The sequence below is a fragment of the Procambarus clarkii genome, chromosome 3 (assembly GCF_040958095.1).
Source record: "Procambarus clarkii isolate CNS0578487 chromosome 3, FALCON_Pclarkii_2.0, whole genome shotgun sequence".
Taxonomy (NCBI): Eukaryota; Metazoa; Arthropoda; class Malacostraca; order Decapoda; family Cambaridae; genus Procambarus; species Procambarus clarkii.
This window is the reverse complement of record NC_091152.1, coordinates 18,645,172-18,666,582: the sequence shown is the minus strand read 5'-3', so window position 1 is coordinate 18,666,582 and position 21,411 is coordinate 18,645,172. Positions and strand designations below refer to the sequence as shown.

The following is a 21,411-nucleotide window of genomic DNA, read 5'->3' as shown; positions in this document are numbered from 1 at the left end:
AATTTATGTTTTTCAAGATGAAGACGAATTTTATTTGCTATTATAGATTCGAGTAACTTTCCCACAATAGACGTTAGGCTAATTGGTCGATAGTTAGACGCAAGTGATCTATCTCCTTTCTTAAAAACTGGTATCACATTAGCAACTTTCCAAAACTCTGGCACTCTGCCTGACTCTATTGATTTATTAAATATGGTTGACAGTGGGTCACAAAGCTCCTCTTTGCATTCTTTAAGCACCCTAGCAAACACTTCATCCGGCCCTGGGGATTTGTTTGGTTTGAGTTTTACTATTTGTTTAAGAACATCCTCCCTGGTAACTGCTAAACTCGTCAACCTGTCCTCGTCCCCACCCACATAGACTTGTTCGGCTGAAGGCATATTGTTAAGTTCCTCTTTAGTAAATACAGATACAAAATATTTATTAAAAATACTACTCATCTCTTCATCACTATCTGTTATTTGACCTGTCTCAGTTTTTAATGGACCTATCCTTTCCCTAGTCTTAGTACGATATAACTGAAAAAACCCTTTAGGATTTGTCTTTGCTTGCCCTGCTATGCGAACTTCATAGTTTCTTTTTGCTTTCCTTATCTCTTTTTTAACATTTCTAACCAGTTGTACGAATTCCTGTTCTAAAGTGACCTCCCCATTTTTAATCCTTTTGTACCAAGCTCTCTTTTTACCTATAAGGTTCTTCAAATTCTTTGTTATCCACTTTGGGTCATTAGTATACGATCTATTCAATTTGTATGGTATACTGCGTTCCTGTGCTTTGTTTAGAATATTCTTAAATAAGTTATATATTGAATCCACATCGAAATCCCCATTTAAGTCACCTATCGCTGGGTTCATGTCTCGCTCCAAGACCGGCCCACACCCCATACCCAAGCCTTTCCAATCAATTTGACCCAAAAAATTTCTTAGGCTATTAAAATCAGCTTTTCGAAAATCTGGCACTTTAACAGAATTTTCTCCTACTGGTCTATTCCATTCTATGCTAAATCTGATTTCTTTGTGATCACTGCTCCCTAGCTCACTCCCTATTTCGATGTCATTAATTTGCGTTTCCCTGTTAGTTAACACTAAATCTAAAATATTATTTTCCCGTGTTGGTTCCTTAATGTGTTGCGTAAGAAAGCAATCGTCAATTAATTCTAGAAAATCTTCTGCTTCACTATTCCCTGTTTTGTTCAACCAGTTTATTCCGCTAAAATTAAAGTCACCCATGACATAAATACTGTTAGATCTAGATGCTCTAGATATTTCATCCCATAGATGCTTTGCTTCCATTCTGTCTAAATTTGGTGGCCTATATATTACTCCTATTATAATATTATTAGCTTTTTCGTTTAATTCAATCCAAATAGTTTCTGTGTGTGGCTCTGTTTTGATTCCCTCTTTGAGACTACATTTCAAATTGTCCCTAACATATATGGCTACTCCACCTCCTCGTCTAATATATCTATCTGTGTGAAATAGTTTAAATCCATATATTTGATATTCAGCTAATAGTTCTCTATTTTCTACATTCATCCACGTTTCGGTAAGTGCAATAATATCTATTTTTTCTGTGCAGACAAGAGCATTTAATTCGTTAATTTTATTTCTTAGACTTCTACTGTTAGTGTAATATACCCTAAGTGAATTGTTATTTTGCGGACCTTCTCTTTCCCTGATCGTTTTGCCAATTCCTTTCTCCCACAAACACATACTTTTATTACCTCCTTCCTCCAAATCAATTCCCATACCTCTATCTACTAACAGTTTAAACCCAAACAAACACCTCTAACCACTTCTTCTAGCGAGTTCGCAACAGCAACAACCCCAGCTCTCGATAGATGCACCCCATCACGAGCATACACGAGCAGAGTTTAAGGGTTAAAGCCAAAGTCAAGAAATAAAGTTAAGTTCATAAATGGCCTCCTATTAGAGTCATAAGAACATAAGAACATAAGAACAAAGGTAACTGCAGAAGGCCTATTGGCCCATACGAGGCAGCTCCTATTCTATAACCACCCAATCCCACTCATATACTTGTCCAACCCGTGCTTGAAACAATCGAGGGACCCCACCTCCACAATGTTACGCGGCAATTGGTTCCACAAATCAACAACCCTGTTACTGAACCAGTATTTACCCAAGTCTTTCCTAAATCTAAACTTATCCAATTTATATCCATTGTTTCGTGTTCTGTCCTGTGTTGATACTTTTAATACCCTATTAATATCCCCCCGGTTATGTCCATTCATCCACTTGTAAACCTCTATCATGTCACCCCTAACTCTTCGCCTTTCCAGTGAATGCAACTTAAGCTTTGTTAATCTTTCTTCATATGAAAGATTTCTAATTTGGGGAATTAACTTAGTCATCCTACGCTGGACACGTTCAAGTGAATTTATATCCATTCTATAATATGGCGACCAAAACTGAACTGCATAATCTAAATGGGGCCTAACTAGAGCAAGATATAGCTTGAGAACCACACCAGGTGTCTTGTTACTAACGCTGCGATTAATAAATCCAAGTGTCCGATTTGCCTTATTACGAACATTTATGCATTGATCCTTTTGTTTTAAATTCTTACTAATCATAACTCCCAGATCCCTTTCGCAATCCGACTTCGCAATCACAACACCATCTAGCTCGTATCTTGTAACTCTATCATCATTACCTAACCTCAGAACTTTACATTTATCAGCATTAAACTGCATCTGCCAATCCTTTGACCATTTCAAAACCCTATCTAGATCAACTTGAAGTGATAGTGAGTCCTCCTCCGAATTAATTTCCCTACCGATTTTCGTATCATCGGCAAATTTGCAAATGTTGCTACTCAAACCTGAATCTAAATCATTTATATATATTATAAACAACAGAGGTCCCAGGACAGAGCCTTGAGGCACTCCACTTACAACATTTTCCCACTCTGACTTGATTCCATTTATACTAACTCTCTGTTTCCTTTGGTATAGCCATGCCCTAATCCAGCTTAATATAGCACCCCCAATACCATGAGACTCTATTTTTTTAATCAGTCTTTCATGTGGCACTGTATCAAAAGCTTTGCTAAAGTCAAGGTATACAACATCGCAATCCTTACCACTATCAACTGCCTCAACAATGCTAGAATAAAAAGATAACAAATTTGTTAAACATGAACGGCCATTTATAAAACCATGTTGCGACTCAATTATTAATTTATGTTTTTCAAGATGAAGACGAATTTTATTTGCTATTATAGATTCGAGTAACTTTCCCACAATAGACGTTAGGCTAATTGGTCGATAGTTAGACGCAAGTGATCTATCTCCTTTCTTAAAAACTGGTATCACATTAGCAACTTTCCAAAACTCTGGCACTCTGCCTGACTCTATTGATTTATTAAATATGGTTGACAGTGGGTCACAAAGCTCCTCTTTGCATTCTTTAAGCACCCTAGCAAACACTTCATCCGGCCCTGGGGATTTGTTTGGTTTGAGTTTTACTATTTGTTTAAGAACATCCTCCCTGGTAACTGCTAAACTCGTCAACCTGTCCTCGTCCCCACCCACATAGACTTGTTCGGCTGAAGGCATATTGTTAAGTTCCTCTTTAGTAAATACAGATACAAAATATTTATTAAAAATACTACTCATCTCTTCATCACTATCTGTTATTTGACCTGTCTCAGTTTTTAATGGACCTATCCTTTCCCTAGTCTTAGTACGATATAACTGAAAAAACCCTTTAGGATTTGTCTTTGCTTGCCCTGCTATGCGAACTTCATAGTTTCTTTTTGCTTTCCTTATCTCTTTTTTAACATTTCTAACCAGTTGTACGAATTCCTGTTCTAAAGTGACCTCCCCATTTTTAATCCTTTTGTACCAAGCTCTCTTTTTACCTATAAGGTTCTTCAAATTCTTTGTTATCCACTTTGGGTCATTAGTATACGATCTATTCAATTTGTATGGTATACTACGTTCCTGTGCTTTGTTTAGAATATTCTTAAATAAGTTATATATTGAATCCACATCGAAATCCCCACCCAAGTCACCTATCGCTGGGTTCATGTCTCGCTCCAAGACCGGCCCACACCCCATACCCAAGCCTTTCCAATCAATTTGACCCAAAAAATTTCTTAGGCTATTAAAATCAGCTTTTCGAAAATCTGGCACTTTAACAGAATTTTCTCCTACTGGTCTATTCCATTCTATGCTAAATCTGATTTCTTTGTGATCACTGCTCCCTAGCTCACTCCCTATTTCGATGTCATTAATTTGCGTTTCCCTGTTAGTTAACACTAAATCTAAAATATTATTTTCCCGTGTTGGTTCCTTAATGTGTTGCGTAAGAAAGCAATCGTCAATTAATTCTAGAAAATCTTCTGCTTCACTATTCCCTGTTTTGTTCAACCAGTTTATTCCGCTAAAATTAAAGTCACCCATGACATAAATACTGTTAGATCTAGATGCTCTAGATATTTCATCCCATAGATGCTTTGCTTCCATTCTGTCTAAATTTGGTGGCCTATATATTACTCCTATTATAATATTATTAGCTTTTTCGTTTAATTCAATCCAAATAGTTTCTGTGTGTGGCTCTGTTTTGATTCCCTCTTTGAGACTACATTTCAAATTGTCCCTAACATATATGGCTACTCCACCTCCTCGTCTAATATATCTATCTGTGTGAAATAGTTTAAATCCATATATTTGATATTCAGCTAATAGTTCTCTATTTTCTACATTCATCCACGTTTCGGTAAGTGCAATAATATCTATTTTTTCTGTGCAGACAAGAGCATTTAATTCGTTAATTTTATTTCTTAGACTTCTACTGTTAGTGTAATATACCCTAAGTGAATTGTTATTTTGCGGACCTTCTCTTTCCCTGATCGTTTTGCCAATTCCTTTCTCCCACAAACACATACTTTTATTACCTCCTTCCTCCAAATCAATTCCCATACCTCTATCTACTAACAGTTTAAACCCAAACAAACACCTCTAACCACTTCTTCTAGCGAGTTCGCAACAGCAACAACCCCAGCTCTCGATAGATGCACCCCATCACGAGCATACATTTCATTTCATGAAATGAAATGAAATACATTGCATACATATACATTTCATGAGTTTGACTCAAATATTGAGTCAAACTCAATATTTGGGGCATTCACGGAAACTCATACAAAAGATTACATGGATGGTGAAATCTGGATTCCAAATTATAATCTATATAGATGTGATAGAAAAACTAGGTCAAATGGAGGAGTAGGTCTGTATATTAAAGAAGACCTGGTATGCACAGAACTACTAAACTCAACTAATGAGGTGGTAGAGGTACTTGGAATGAAGGTAGAGAAACTAAACCTAATTATTATTCTAATATATAAACCGCCAGATACAACGATTGAGGAATTCACAGAGCAGATGCACAAAATAGAGAACATACTTGACAACCTAGCAAACCCAGCTCCAGATATTATCTTTCTTGGAGATTTCAATTTACCGAGTCTAAGATGGAGAACGGCAAACACAAATATCATAGCAGGGAATGACCCGGGAAATAACCAACCACAGGTCAGAGAACTTTTGAGATTCTGTGACAAATTCTCGCTCAATCAACAGATTACAGAACCAACTAGGAACGAAAACACACTAGACTTGTTATTCACAAACAATGATGAACTAATCAGGGATATCACAATCTCAGATACTTCATACTCAGACCATAAGCTCATTGAAGTGCGAACTAGCATAAATAACGGTAGTAGGTCTAAGAGACCCAACAAGCGAGAAGGAATATTCAATCAATTCAATTTCAACAATAAGAGGATTGACTGGGAAAAAATAAATGTAGACCTTGCAACCATTCAATGGGAGACGGTCTTAAGCGACGAAACTCCCACACAGGGAATAGCTCAACTGACAGCTGAAGCTTACAAGGTCTGCTTGAAGCACGTACCTGTGAGGAGGGGCAGAAAGAGGACCACTCTAGAAAGAGAACGGAGACGACTGTACAGGAGAAGGAAAAAAATAACGGAAATGCTTCGGCAGACACAACTATCACAAGCAAGGAAAACAAGCCTAAGCAGGGAGATTGAGGAAATAGAACAAACGTTGAAGCGATCATATGAGTCTGAGGAAATGGAATTGGAACAGAAAGCTATACAAGAGATAAGGAAAAATCCGAAATATTTTTTCACATACGCAAAATTAAAATCCAAAACCTCGACCAGTATTGGACCGTTAATTACAAATGAAGGTACGTACACAGAGGACAACAAAGAGATTAGTGAAATTCTAAGAAGCCAGTATGAGGCTATGTTTAGCACACCAATAAACAACATGAAAGTTGATGACCCAGACAGCTTCTTTATGAATGACATTCAAGCTGCAGATAATATAACGGATATTACCACAAACTCGGAAGACTTTGAAAGAGAAATTGATAATATGCCTATGCACTCAGCTCCTGGGCCTGACTCATGGAATTCAATATTCATAAAGAAATGTAAAGTACCAGTAGCGAGAGCATTCAGCGTAATATGGAGAAAGAGCCTGGATACAGGGGAGATACCAGCAGCAGTTAAATCTGCAGATATAGCTCCGTTGCACAAGGGGGGAGTAAAGCCTTGGCAAAAAATTATAGGCCAGTTGCACTAACATCACACATAATAAAAGTGTTTGAAAGAGTGATTAGGAATCAAATTTCTAGTTTTATGGAAAACAATGAATTGCACAATCCAGGACAACATGGATTTAGAGCGGGAAGATCCTGTCTGTCACAGTTACTCAACCACTATGACAAAATCACAGAAGCCCTAGAAGAAAAGCAAAATGCAGATGTTGTATACACAGACTTTGCAAAGGCGTTCGACAAATGTGACCATGGGGTGATAGCTCACAAAATGAGGTCAATGGGAATAACTGGAAAAGTAGGACGCTGGATACTCAATTTCCTGTTGAACAGAACACAAAGAGTAACAGTCAATCAGATAAAATCGAGTCCAAGCGATGTTAAAAGCTCTGTACCTCAAGGTACAGTCCTTGCACCGCTACTGTTCCTTATTCTCATATCTGATATAGACAAAAATACACGTCACAGCTTCGTGTCGTCCTTTGCAGATGACACAAAAATCAGCATGAAAATTACCTCTGCTGAAGACATTGAAAAACTACAAGCAGATGTCAACAAAGTTTTTGATTGGGCAGCAGAAAATAACATGATGTTTAACAGTGATAAATTTCAGGTACTCAGGTACGGCAAAAATGAGGATCTGAAACATAATACAGGGTACAAAACACAATCGAATCTTCCCATAGTAGAAAAACAGCATGTCAAGGATTTGGGAATAATGATGTCCGACGATCTAACGTTTAGGGAGCATAACCAAGCAAATATCGCGTCAGCCAGAAAAATGATCGGATGGATTACGAGAACTTTCAAATCCAGGGATCCCATCACAATGGTTGTACTCTTCAAGTCACTTGTGTTGTCCCGTCTCGAGTACTGCTCAGTACTCACTTCCCCCTTCAGAGCAGGAGAGATTGCTGAAATAGAGGGAATACAGAGAACATGTACGGCACGCATAGACGCGATAAAACACCTAAATTATTGGGATCGTCTCAAAGCTCTCCAAATGTACTCTCTAGAAAGGAGACGAGAAAGATACCAAATAATATACACATGGAAAATACTGGAGGGTCAGGTCCCAAATCTACACAGTAAAATAACAACGTACTGGAGTGAACGATATGGAAGAAAATGCAAGATTGAACCTGTGAAGAGCAGAGGTGCCATAGGCACAATCAGAGAGCACTGTATAAACATCAGGGGTCCGCGGTTGTTCAACGTCCTCCCAGCGAGCATAAGAAATATTGCCGGAACAACCGTGGACATCTTCAAGAGAAAACTGGACGATTTTCTAAGAGAAGTTCCGGATCAGCCGGGCTGTGGTGGGTACGTGGCCCTGCGGGCCGCTCCAAGCAACAGCCTGGTGGACCAAACTCTCACAAGTCGAGCCTGGCCTCGGGCCGGGCTTGGGGAGTAGAAGAACTCCCAGAACCCCATCAACCAGGTATCAACCAGGTAGCCGTGGACAGGACTTACGTCCACTACAAAAATATTTGTATAAAATTCATTTTTTATCTGATTGACCTCGGGATAGTTTCAAAATAAGCGCCTTTAGAATGCACACAATTTGATACCAAAATGAAAGATGTAACATGAAAATTGATGTCCGAACACTTGAAAGATTATAAACAGGTTTTTGGTCAAAATTTTAAAATATTTGTTAAAATTCTATTTATTGTGCTATTATGTTGGGACTAGTTTTAAAATGCGCACCTTTACGTTGCGAACAATTTGATACCAAAATGAAAGATGTAACACAAAAATTGATGTTATCAAACTGAACGGGTATACACATTAGGTTGCGGTGTACAGATTGGTGCTCGTTTACGGGTAACTTTAGGCTTTCCTGCGGGGAGGCACTCCAGGCTTTTGTACATTATATTCATACACACCTGTAGGGAATTATATTGCATACACAATGATTCCAAAACAAGCGACATAGCACGAGAATTAAGGTGAGAAAACTGAAACGAGTATACACATTTCAGTGTCGCCACACACTTGCCCGCACATTCGCCCGCACGTTGGGCGCATGACCTCTATGTTGGCGGCGCGCATGTCGGGAGCGCGATAGTGTTAAGTCTAGCCAGCCTGCGGTCTATCCTTGTGACCACAACATTCGTACATTTGCTGCTTTGTCTACCGTCTTCGGCAACATTTCCTGGGCTGACATTTGGGCACAGGGATTTTGGAAATCAAGAAGGATCCTGGCTGCTCATTATCTAGTCAGCATGTGTTGACTGCTCGGTCCTAGTCGTTCGTGTGTGGCTTTGGGTTGCAGGTTGCAGCCAGTTGTCTCAACTTCAAGTTGATGTGCTCATGGCAACCGCCTCCCGGGTGAGTCCCTCTTTTACTTGTCTTTGGTTAGGTTGCGCCAGGGAGCCGGAGGGACTTCCCACAGAAAACCAGCGTTGAATGTAATGAAATGCCATTTTGTGGGTGAGCCCCAGAGTTTCCCAGGCATCCCTCCCTCCCTCCGGTGAGCAGTTTTTCACATGGGTTTTGATGCTTAGCTTCCGAACTGGAGTTGTTGTGTAGCCGGGGCAGGGGGTCCAGGGTTCCCCCTCCCCCCTCTCAGGGAGGTTAGGGCTACATGGACATGTGGTACGGCGGCAGAGTGTGATGTTTGCTTGTTTGCTTATTTCTTTCAGTAGGGGGAGTTCTGCCTCTCTGTTCGGTCTTCAGGTGCAATGGCAGACATGGAATGCCTCCAAATACATGGGGTTTTCCATAGGCCATTGCTCCCTTTGTCTCTCTGAGGGGGGGGCCAGGTTCTGGCGCATGGTCCCCAGCAGGCTGTACTCCAATTGACTGATGCCCCAGACTAATATAACACATATCAACCTGATAGCTTCAGGGAGCCTCCGGGGCTCACCCAGAAAATGGCATTTCATTACATTCAACGCTGGTTTTTGTTTCCTTGGGGGTGCCTCATTTCTTTCAAGATATCTTTTTGTTCTGTGGTTTGTGATCCCTTGCACCTATCACCTTGAAGAGCGAGCTCGAGTGTGATCGTGACATTAATTAGGTGAGGGATGGGTCTCAGAAGCATGGCGAGTGCTGGGCTAAGGTTTGATAGTACTAGAGCTAAGATCAGGAATCTACTGAAAAGTCCCTCCCAGAAATTGGCAAACTGTCAAGTCTTGCTCTGTTGCCCTACCTTACCTCAGATTTTCTAAGCCCAGTACATGGGGCCATTCTTGTGTTAAACCTATGATATTAGCTACAACATGTGAAATAATTAATTAGTTAAGTTTGTAAAGTCTACTAATATATTACAGTTTTATTTCAGACAATGTCATGGTTACCTCAAACAAGCACTGGCCCAAGGGTGGTGCTGGGCTGCACAGGAAGTGTGGCAACTATCAAAGTCCCAGAATTAGCACGAAGGCTGCAAGAACGTGGAGCAAGTGTTGTTATTGTTCCAACTGAGCGTGCTTGTCACTTTCTCAAATGTCAGGCTAGGGCAGATAAAACAATTAGTCATGGACCAGTTCATGGAGGACTCGCTAGTTTTGTCAAACCGGAGAGAAAGTCGACAGATAATGGGGAGTTAAGAGGCAGTGACAGCGAGGATCAAAACAGTAGCAGTGATCAGTGCAGCCATTGCGGAAGGCAGACTCCCATTGAAAGTAGCAAGCAAACTATTAATGATGATGGTACCTTGAAGTCTTTATATCCTGATCTAAATTTTGTACTGGACTATGATGAGTGGGCAGTGTGGAATGGTCGTGGCGACCCAGTTCTACACGTCCAGTTGAGAGAGTGGGCACAGGTGATGTTAATTGCTCCACTTGATGCAAATACCATGGCTAAGATTGCACAGGGACTGTGTGACAATCTTCTTACATGCATAGTGCGTGCTTGGGATACTGCACGCCCTCTTGTCTTCTGTCCAGCAATGAATACACACATGTTCAAACATCCTCTCACTATGAGACACACCTCAATTCTGAAGGTAAGCTTAATCATGGGTAAGAAGCAGTCATATTGTATGTAAGAGTAGTACTGTACAATAATGCTCAAAATTTATACAGAACACAGTATTTTCATTTGAAATTTACATAAATGAATAAATTGAAAAATTATAATATGAGAGAAAGACTGAAATTGAAATTGAAATAAGTTTATTGAGGTAAAATACACACAAAGGGATGAGGTAGCTCAAGCTATTCTCACCCCATTCAGTACAACGTGTTAATACATACATAGACACACATCACAAATAAACACATTACCAAACATTCTGAGAGATAAACATATACATTTCCTCCTTCACAAGTAGTATGTTATCAGACGTACACACAAATGCTTTTATGACCTAGGTATACTGTATAGACAGAGAGAAAGACTAGGAATAGGAAAAAATATAGGAGTGTATTTGAACAAAAAAGTATGTGTATTTAGAAATATTTCATGTGGGAAAAATGTATATAACAAAAAATTCCATGTTTAACATGAAGAGGAGAAAACAAGGTATTGGATACTGAAAACAAAATGGAGGAAGTGAAGTTGTGTTTGACTAATATGACGATGGTGGAATATACCATGTTTGGCACACACACAAGTGCTTAGGGGCAAGTGTGCATTTCTGGGGGGGGGGTAGCCCCGGAGGCTCCCTGAAGCTATTACTGTACTTTGATTCAGTGCCATACAATGATTGTTCTTAGTGGCCTACCGGGAACCTCAAACCAGAACCTGGCCCCCTCAGAGAGGTGAAGGGAGCTCTGGCACCATGGAAACTATATTTAAAGTTATTCATGTCTGCCACCACCAGGAAAAGTTCCCGGAAAAGGAGAAAACAAAACAAACTTGAAACGAGACTACAGCCACAAAGCTGCCAAAAGAACTTCCCCAATATTGTACACAAACTATCAAAAATTTGTGAAACTAGCACACACTAGAATACACTACCTCGTCCCTCTGTTTGGGGGGAGGAGGGAGGCAGGCCGGGCCAGCCAACTGCCTCCACCATCAGTTCTTACACTGATGTAGCACAGTGCAGGTCACCCTCTCAGTTCACTGGCTCCAGTCTCCTGTTTTAGTTTAGTGATGTGTGCCCTTGGGCTGTTCTTATATACATTTGTGTAGTGTGAGCCAGGAGTAACAGGGTGCTTGGAGCACCTTATAAGCATATGCTCAGGGTTATCTTCCCTGTGTGCTCCTTAAGTACTGCCCTTGCACAGTCAGGGTAATCTTCCCTGGGGTGTTCAGGATACTTCCTTCATGGGTCTCATCACTTGGGGTTGTTTGGTAAGCTGGTGGTCTAGGACTGTCTGTCTTTCCTTGGGTTGGGAGTGTTTTTGCTGCTGGGGCGCAATGTGGTTCAACCAACCTAATCGGCACGCCGAATTAGATGGTTATTGCTTAGGTGGTGCTACATTCTCCTTAGTTGTTTGTTCTCCAAAGTTTAGTCCTGGGGGTTCTGGACTTTTTTCTTGTCCAATTTTTGGGGGTTTTAGTCATTGTCCTTGTGCTTGGGGGCTTCTTCGTTAAGCCTCATTAGGTGTCCTAAAGCTTTCCAACTGTAAATTCTCCCTTGCTGGCCCCCCCTTGACTTTTCCATTGGTTTTGAATGGCCAGGGTTGCCTGTCCAATAAATTGTTCAGCGGTAACCAGCTTAGCATTCCCAGTGCCTGGCCTTCCTGCAGGGCGAGTGCGCCCTGCAGGCCCAGGAAAACCCCCGTGGGCTTGGTTGTACTACGGATACCTTTTCTGAGCCTGCTCTCGCCTTGTACGAATTTGAGGGTTGTTTGTCACATCTGCCACCTGGCAACATTCATACATGCTGCCTGTTGGGCCAATGATACCTTCAACCCAGAGTCATGTGGGACTTGTTCCCCATGTGACTCATCTTACCCATTCGCCTCTTGAAGTTCAGAGGTTTCAGGCAATGACCGCCTTGCGATTAAGATTTTGCAGCAGACTAGGGTGTGAGTGCCTGGTTTGTTGCCTTCGATTTGCCTTGCTTGGTGTTTAGGGAACTTGGATTAGGTGTTGGTTGATTCGACCGGGGGTTCCGACAGGCACCTTCTGCACACCTTCGAAATCAGAGCAGGGTTTAGCTCGGGATGTGGCTTAGTCTGATCCGGGTTCTGCACCTTCCGACACAGGCAGAGGCTTGAAACAATTGCTCCTTGTTTGTGTTACATCTGACCTTTTATAGAAATTGTCTGGATCAACATCCTATAACTTGTTCAATATTTTAAAAGTTTCAGAGAGATCTGCTGTGTCATGCCTTGTTTGCAGTGTTGCTAGCCCTGTGGCCTTCAACTGTACTTGTTGCAAGATATGGGGTTTTCTTATCCCCCCTACCCTATATGAATTTGCATTGGGTGTGGCTCCCTCCTTAGGGTTTGTTTCTGTGTACCTTTTGGGTCTCCAGATTCGTCCTTCCAGATGTTTCCTTCCTCCCGGTTTTCCCCGGCGGAGGCCCAGGAGGCCCTTAGTGTTAGAGGTCCTTACTAACCCCCTCCCCTCAAAGGGGGGGAGGGGGGCTGGCAGTCCACCACCTCTAGTTCTTGAACTGATATGCTGACAATCATATCGGTCACCTCTGGCCTTTAGTTCCTGTTCTGGATTTTTGCCCTGTGTGGCTGTTCCAGCTGTGTGTTGGTGTGGTGGCCAGGTGTCTTAGTGTACAGGAACAGCATGTGCCTAGTGTGACCTTCCCTAGGTGCTCCGTGAGTACTGCCTTTGCGTGTCTGGGTTCTCTTCCCTGGGGCGTTCGGGAATCACTCCCCGTTTGAGGACTTCATTGCTTGTAGTCTTCGCCCTTGGGTTCGTCAGGGGTCTAGGACTTACCGTCTTTTTCCGGGTAGGGGAGTGTTGTTTGCTTGGTGGGGCGCACGGCAGCTGGTGCAGTTAGCTTTATTTCCACGCAGTAGTTGCTGTTTCTCTCTGACTGTCAGTTTGTTTGTGGTGTGTCTTTAGGTGTCTTTGGCTTCGGTCTTGCATTTCTTTTCCCCTGGAGGCGCTGGGTGCTGATCCTGGGTCTGGTGCGCTAGCCTCAGCGGTGCAGGTGTCGGCTGCACTGTTGAAGCTGTTTGCGCTGATCCTGCAGGAAGCGGTGTCTGTTATTTGCTTCTCGTCTCATGGTGTAGTATCTGCAAGCGGCCTCTTCTAGTTGTCGTCCCATGTTGGACTTATTGGTTCTCCGGGGAGCCCGCCGGGAGTCTTCCCGGAAGTTTCGTGCCAGGGCTCGGGGTTCCTCCCATTGTGGTAGGCCAGGTGTGCCAGTTTTGGAACCGGTGCAGCCTTCGGAACCAATGACACTGATTGGCGTGGTGATTGCTCTGTTCGTTGGTCAGTTTCTTGTAAGGGGCGTCGGCTCGTTCCACGGTTCATCTCATTAATGGGGCGATGGGAGGGGGGGAGGTTCGCGCAGTTTGCTCACTCCTGGTCCTAAATATTTGTGGGCGTTTCAGGTCGTTTCATGCGGCTTGCGGTGGCGTTGGGTGGCCCTTCCTCCTTCAGGGGGTTCAGGGCTGGCGTGGCAGGCATCTTATCCTGTGCTGTTGAGTCATCTTTGAGTGGGTTTACTTGGCCGGGGTTGAAACGACCTCGTCCCTCAGGTGGGTTTCCCGCCTGTTTCCAGTTCCAAAACGGGACTGTGAGGACCTGCGGTTCATTCTGGACTTGTCTCATCTGAACACCTGGGTCTATTGCCCCTCCTTTCGGATGACTACTCTGTCCCAGGTGTCTTCTTCTATTGGAGCCAGGCTCTTGGATTGTGTCTCTGGACCTCTGACCGCATCCCAATTCATCCGAGGTTCAAGGGCTGGCTAGGTTTTATTTTGGTGCATCAGGCTTATCGCTTTCGTTGCCTTCCATTCAGCTTGAATCTGGCTCCTCGCATGTTCACACGCTTTACCTGGGTTGTGGTGGCCCGTTTGCATCTGTTAGGGGTTTGGGTTCTGGCCTACCTCGACGACTAGCTGGTGTGGGCTCTCAGCCAGTCCGTGTGTCTGCTCGCCAGGGATTTGGTTGTTTCCGAGCTCACCGAGTTTGGATTCATGGTGAACTGGAAAGGAAGTCCCATCTAGGTTCCTCTCAGGTTCGGTCTTGGCTGGGCTTCGTGTAGGACACACTGACCGCTTCTCTCTCTCTGGCGGCTTGGGTGCAATCCCACCTTTACTTGTTTCTAGAGGGATCCCGAATCACGAGGTGGTTGCTTGAAGGTTTGTGCGGGAGTCTGAACTTTGCCGCGATGGTCTACCCGCCGGGTCGGGTTTGGATTCGTCGGCTGTTCTGGTTCCTTCAGGGATGTTCTTTCTGCTTCTCTCGCAATTGCCTTGTTTGACCTCCATGTGCCGTGTCAGCTGCTGCGTCGCCGGCTTCCTCTTCAGGTTTTTCGGGGTTCAGTGACTTGGCGCCTACCCGAGCCCTCACGCAATGTGTTCAAGGACACGTCGTCTCTTGGCTGGGGCTTTGTGACCAGTGCTCGCCAGGCTGGCCAGAGGCGGTGAGGTCCGTCCTTCCGTTGGGCCCACAGCACTGTGCGGGAGTTCGCGATGGTGTGGCGGGTGCATCGGAGGGTTCGGGTCACTCGCAGATCGATGATCCGGCTCCATTTGGACTGCTCCCCGGTGGTTCATTATCTGAATCAATGCGGTCCTTGGTTCTTTGGGGCTGGTTGCTTTGGGTGATTCGTCTGCTAAGTTCTATTGTGCAGCGATGGCGGAGTCGCTTCGGCTTGCTTTCGGTTTTGATGTTAACACTTTCGCCCGGGCATGATGCAGCATTGCATCATCTGTTTACTGGCGGTAATACCGGGGATGACGCAGCATTGCGTCATCCACTTTAAATAATCGCCAAAAATCAGGTTTTTATCCGATTTTTTTGGGACTGGTTTTAAAATGTGCGCCGATGTCTTCCCATTTTCTTTGTTGAGCCTCGTGGCCTTCAGGTGGCTTGGCACACGATGTCGGCCCATTCTTTTCGCTCCACTGTTGTGACCAATGTCGCCTCCCCTCACATCTCAAACGTGTGAACATTTCGTCTATTTTCCGTGGCTATATTTCTTACTGCGGCTTTAGAAACTATCTACGCTTACTCCACGATGGATAGTGATCATGAACAAGGCCCTTCCAGGAAGAAAATTGTGAAAGAAAGGATTGAAAAGGAAGGGAATTGGGAGTGTAGCTGGAAGGCGTCTGAGTGCTCACTCGCGGCTAACGCGTGGCCCGTCTTCAACTCGTCGGCGGTTGGAGCGTGACCAGGTTTTTTATTTTATATGCTAATGTTCCTCTAGAGAATTCTATTGCGAACCCATTGAGACCAAAATGAAAGACCTAGTACAAAAATTGAGGTGACCAGAGTGAAAATAGTGAAAACATTTTATCGCGTTTGCGCGCTCCTGGGTAACTCATTCGCACTTTCTCTGTTTGCTGCGGGTAATTAGCCGGGCTTTTGGAGTTTATATGCATTTAGTGCTGTAGAGAATTCTATTGCGAACACAATGATACCAAATTTAATCTCGTAGGACGAGAATTAAGGTGACGAAGTTGAAGAGAGTATACACTTTTCAGAATTTACGCACGCTCCCGTGACACCCTGGGGCCCATATCGCACAGTTGAAGGGTGGCGCGCGGGGTACGCCAAAGTGTTAATTCTGCGCACTTTCGCAAACTGTCTCGTGCATTGTTTCACCTCCGGCCTGCTCTTGCGCCACCTGAGCCGTCCTGGTCATTGGACAGCGTGCTCTTTTCTTTCTTCTCCTCGGTTTGTTATGGCTCCTTCAGTTCAGGTTTGTTCTCCGAGGCTACTTTTCTGTTGGCATTGGCGTCTGGGGGTCGGGTTGGGGAGCTTCATGCTCTCCTACAGCGCGGGGGTTTCTGCTCTTTCGGTCTTCGTGATGGTGTTGTCGTCTGCAGCCGTCTCCTTCTTTTCTTGCAAAGATTGAGACTGCTGCTTTCCAGAGAGGTCCCTGGGTTGTTGATGCTTGGTTAGTTGGGCCGGGGGTATATCATGTTTTGTGTTAGGTAGCGGCTCTTCGCCGTTACTTGCGCACTTCGGCCTCTGTGTCTGAGGACGCACTTTAGGTTGATCCGGTTTCCCTTTCTTCCCTGTTCGCAGGTACGGGTCTTCCAGGACATCTGCAGTGTTCTTACGGCTAGCCAGCCTGCGGTCTATCCCCGTGCCCTTGACGTTCGTGCGTTCACTGTGCTTGCTGCCGTTTTTGGCACCATGTCCTGGGCTGATACTCGAGCACGGGGCTTTTGGCGGTCATACAGGGTCCTGGCTGCTCGTTCCCTCGTGCATGTCCCTTGGGCTAGTCGGGCCTGTGTCGTTATGGGTCAGCGTTTGCAGACGGTTGTCTTGACTTCAAGTTGTGGAGTGAGCAACGACCGCCTCCCATGTAGATCCCTATGTCCCTATGTACTTCCTCTGTGGGTAGTTAGCTCCGGGGTACTGAAGGGGCTTCCCCCAGAAAACCAGCGTTAAAAGTAACAAAATGCCATTTTCTGGGTGAGACCCGGAGACTCCCCGGCATTCCTCCCTTCCCCCGGTCGGTGGTTATTCGTGTGTTTTGACATCCAGCCTCGGAACTGATGGGTGGATTGCCACCATGGGGGGTCTGGGGCTCCCCCTTCTCCCTCCCGGGGAGGGGGGAGCTGCGCAGACAGCGGTGCGGCGACGTGTGACGTCATGATCATTTGCTCGTTTCGTTTAGGGGAGTTCTATCCACTTTTTCGGCTTTTGGTAGCACTACTTTCACCAGAATAAGGGTTTGTTTTGGGATGCTTACCTTACTGGGTGCCTGACCCGGTCGATGGCAGACATAGAATGCTTCCAACCATACAGGGGGTTTCTATAGGCCATTGCTCCCCTTGCCTCTTTGAGGGGGGCAGGTTCTGGTTCGTGGTCCCTGGTAGACCCACAGAACTCCATACACATGAATCAGCCTAGTAAGCTCCGGGGAGCCTCCGGGTCTCACTCAGAAAATGGCGTTTCATTACATTCAACGCTGGTTTTCTGAAAACATGTCTTGGATCGACATTCGGGTGGGGGGGTTTTGGAGGTCACACAGGGTCCTGGCAACCAGGTATCTTGTGGCCATTCTGGTTCCTTCACTCCCTTGTGTGGCCTTAGGCCGCCTATTGTGGACATCTTATCACTTCCTCGTCTTGAACCCTGTGGTGCTGTTACCTGACCTACGTTGCAGTTACCTTGCGATGATTTCAGGGCTCCACGGCCCGGTCCTCGACGAGGCCTCCTGGTTGCTGAACTAGTCAACCAGGCTGCTGGACGTGGCTGCTCAAAGCCTGACATATGAATCACAGCCTGGTTAATCAGATATCCTTAGGAGATGTTTATCAAGTTTTCTCTTGAACACTGTGAGGGGTCAACCATTTATGCCCCTTATGTGTAGTGGAAGTGTGTTGAACAGTCTCGGGCCTCTGATATTGATAGAGTTCTCCATCAGAGTACCTATTGCACCTCTGCTTTTCAATGGGGGTATTCTGCACATCCTGCCATGCCTTCTGGTCTCATGTGGTGTTATTTCTGTGTGCAGGTTTGGGACCAGCCCTTCTAATATTTTCCACGTTAAATTATTATGTATATCTCCTGCCTGGGCTCAAGAGAATACAGATTTAGGCATTTTAGTCGGCCCCCAATAGTTTAGATGTTTTACTGAGTGGATTCTAGCTGTAAAGAATTTCTTCACACTCTCCAGGTCAGCAATTTCTCCAGCTCTGAAAGGGGCTATCATTGTGCAACAATATTCCACTCTAGAGAGCACTAACATCTTGAAAAGTATCATCATTGGTATAGCTTCTCTAGTTTGAAAATTTCTTGTTATCCATCCTGTCACTTTTTTTACATTGTAACAGCTACTTTATTGTGTTCTTTAACCACCGTGCTGCGCCAAGTTTATTGTGAAATTCTACCGGTGCGCATGAAATAAAGTGTTCCCCAAAAATTCTTTTTTCTTTGTAAAATGATAAATTCCCTTCCCTGAACATGTCTATGTAAAAATAAATACCAAATTCCACTTACTCTGGCTGTGGGGACGTGGACAAGGTGCGCTGTGACGTTATCAGGGCTTGGACGACCGTGCGTGACTCGCCTGGACACGGTCGCGCGGGCCATTCAAGCACCGGGTGTTGCCACAAATATATTTTCAATTATTTGTTTTATGTATTTCCAATGCAGTTTTATTTGTTTTTTTTTTATTGTATATGATGCATATTTGTGACCTTTACAATATGTATACAGTAGAACGCTCATAATGTTCCATGGAACTGTGATACATGTGTCAGTAATGTGTCCACAATAAATGTTTATTGTCGCAATATTACCTGTTAAAAATTCATTAAAATTACAATATGTACAGTTTCACATACTATTTACACAGTAACACACTGTATTACACACTCAGTACTTCGGAAGTGAGAAATAATCAACGAAGTAGTCCATGGTACACAGCGCGACTTCGCTCTCGTTGCATCGGCTACAGATAAATTTTCGCTTCCTGTTTCTTCGTTCTGTGTGCTTGCAAATAACGCACACACGTACACCCTTGGCTTTAGTACTTGTAGGTTGTATGTAGCCAAACTTGTAAAGCATAAAGTAGTATTGAAAAGATTATAGGAAAAGATAAATTTGTAAGGTAGTCTTGAAAAGATCACTTTGTATGGTCCAACACAGGAAGAGATTCAGCTTGCCTCAAAGTGTCCGTTAGTATGGAAGAGATTCAGGTATTCTTGAAAATATCTATGGAAAACACCACCATGAAAGCCGCTAACACTGTTCATCTATGCTACTTGTATCAGATGCATCATCACTGAACGCAGAAAACGATTCATCTATGTATCATCTAAATAAATTGGCGATGGCATAGGATTGCAAGGGTGACGCTCAGAGCTACAACTGGATACGCTCGCTGTATCCAGCGACCTCATAGGTGCTGTATCACTTGCATCCGACCTTTGTGTTAGGTCCTTATTGCGCCTATCTTCACCAATATTATGACCCTTATGTTCTTCAAACAATAAGGTTTGAATTTCACAGACAGCGCGTTATCTTTCAACACCGTGTCGGACAGGTGTTTGGGAGCCAGAGGCGCGTGGGCCGCCCATGGTTACTCATTCAGTACTAACCCAGCCAGCAGCCCTAGGGCATTCTGGGAATTTTTTTCAAGATGGCTGCCTCTGACTGGAGGTCCTAAGAGTCCATTTCGTACACAACCAACCTCGTACACATTTAGAATTGGTACCGAAAAATCAAAAATAGTTTTCTCGGTTGGCGCAGTTTCCCGCCAACCGAGAATACTCGGTTGGTTGGAGCAGCTGGGCTGTCCCAGACCACCTCCCTCCTCCCAAATGAGGGTGGAAGGTAGGGCAAACTAGCTTGCACTAATTTCACATAATTTTTGTGGTTTGTTTTCATTGTTGGAGTTTTTTTGCAGTTTTGTGGTCTCGTTCTAACAATGAAGTATTCTGTTTTGTTTAGCTTACCTCTCTGGGTGCCTTTCCTGGTGGTGACAATTATAATTAACTTCAAATGTAAAGTGTTCAAAGGCCACTGCTCCCTGCACCACTCTGAGGGGGCCAAATTCTGGCTCGTGGTCCGTAGTAGGCCACTAGAACTCTGCGACTGATGGCACCTAGTAGTATGGCACTGAATTGGTGTGATAGCTTCATGGAGCCTCAAGGCTCACCCAGAAATTGGCATTTCATTACATTCAGTGCTGTTTTTGTTATTTTTAATTAATGTGACCATTTTGTTCTGTGTTTTCAGGAATTGGGTTATATAGAGGTATGTGTGGTGAGCAAACGTCTGGCGTGTGGGGACGTGGGTGCAGGAGCCATGGCCGAACTGGACAATATTGTAAATGCAGTCATGCAAGAGTTACCTGGTGCCCACAGGGTGTCTCATGGACCATTTTAAATCTGTAGAATTGCCTTAATTTTACTAATGCAAAGAAAGTATGTAGCTCAGTTTGTTCGATAAAGTCCACACTGAGGGCTATCTGCATTATTTCATTAAATTGTGAACATAACCTGCATTGCTATATCATTGTCTCAAAACAATATCATATTTTTGAATTTCAAACTGCCAACTTGTACTCTTAGATCTACATTTTAATTTTATCTGCAACACTTTAGAATGAGATATGACAAGTATAAGCCTGGGTAATGCTAACTATCATTTTTAATTATTTTTTAACAAGCAGGAAATCTGTTGTGTAATAAACTATGAGAATAATAGTGCTTGGTGTAATTAACTGAAATGGGTAACATAATTAACATTAAATTTTTGGGGACTTGCCGGCCGACCATGGTGACGGATGGTGGTTCGCGCAATGTTTCTCCCGTGGATATTTTTTATCCCTTTGAGGGATTTTGGGACCTGTTGTCCCTTGGCACTCATTCCGGTCACGACGTTCTCCCGGTCTTCGAGGGGGGATCCCGAGGGTGTTTTTCTTAACAGTAAACATCATAGTAACGCTAATAGATTGGAGGTGAAACGTCGCCTGTGTCCTGTGACCCCCCGCAGCCTCTGTTTTCATGCCCTCCACTCCCTCACTATCAGACGAGTTCTCCTGGCCTACGTACGTTCATCATCGCCTTTGATGCCGATACGTCCGCTGATTGAAGTGTTTTTGGAAATAGTAGGGCACGCAGTCTTTTCTATCAAGCCATTCCCAAGTTCTTTAAGATCAAGGTTCACGATTTCAGGCTGAATAAACGCAGGAACTTGATTGCCGTGGACCATGCTTCCTCCGGGGACTTAGTACTTTCGGACATTACTGATATCTGTGGTTATAAGGTCCGTTGTTATACAC

At 43.9% G+C, this 21,411-nt stretch overlaps 1 protein-coding gene across 5 annotated transcripts in view; it reads left to right on the top strand.

Annotated features, from left to right (window-relative positions):
* LOC123760889 (phosphopantothenoylcysteine decarboxylase) overlaps positions 1-20,631 on the top strand; it is a 117,187-nt gene extending 96,556 nt beyond the window's left edge. For 4 of the 5 annotated variants that reach the window (XM_045746692.2, XM_069329812.1, XM_069329799.1 and 1 more), the window contains exons 3-4: positions 9,910-10,575; positions 20,364-20,631. In XM_045746692.2, coding sequence (XP_045602648.1) covers positions 9,913-10,575; positions 20,364-20,513 — 813 coding nt within the window. In that variant the 5' untranslated portion in view covers positions 9,910-9,912 and the 3' untranslated portion in view covers positions 20,514-20,631. Of the gene's footprint in view, positions 1-9,898; positions 10,576-20,363 lie in introns of all 5 variants that reach the window. The other variant, XM_069329808.1, reaches the window with a different exon arrangement.
* Positions 20,632-21,411: the final 780 nt, after the last annotated feature.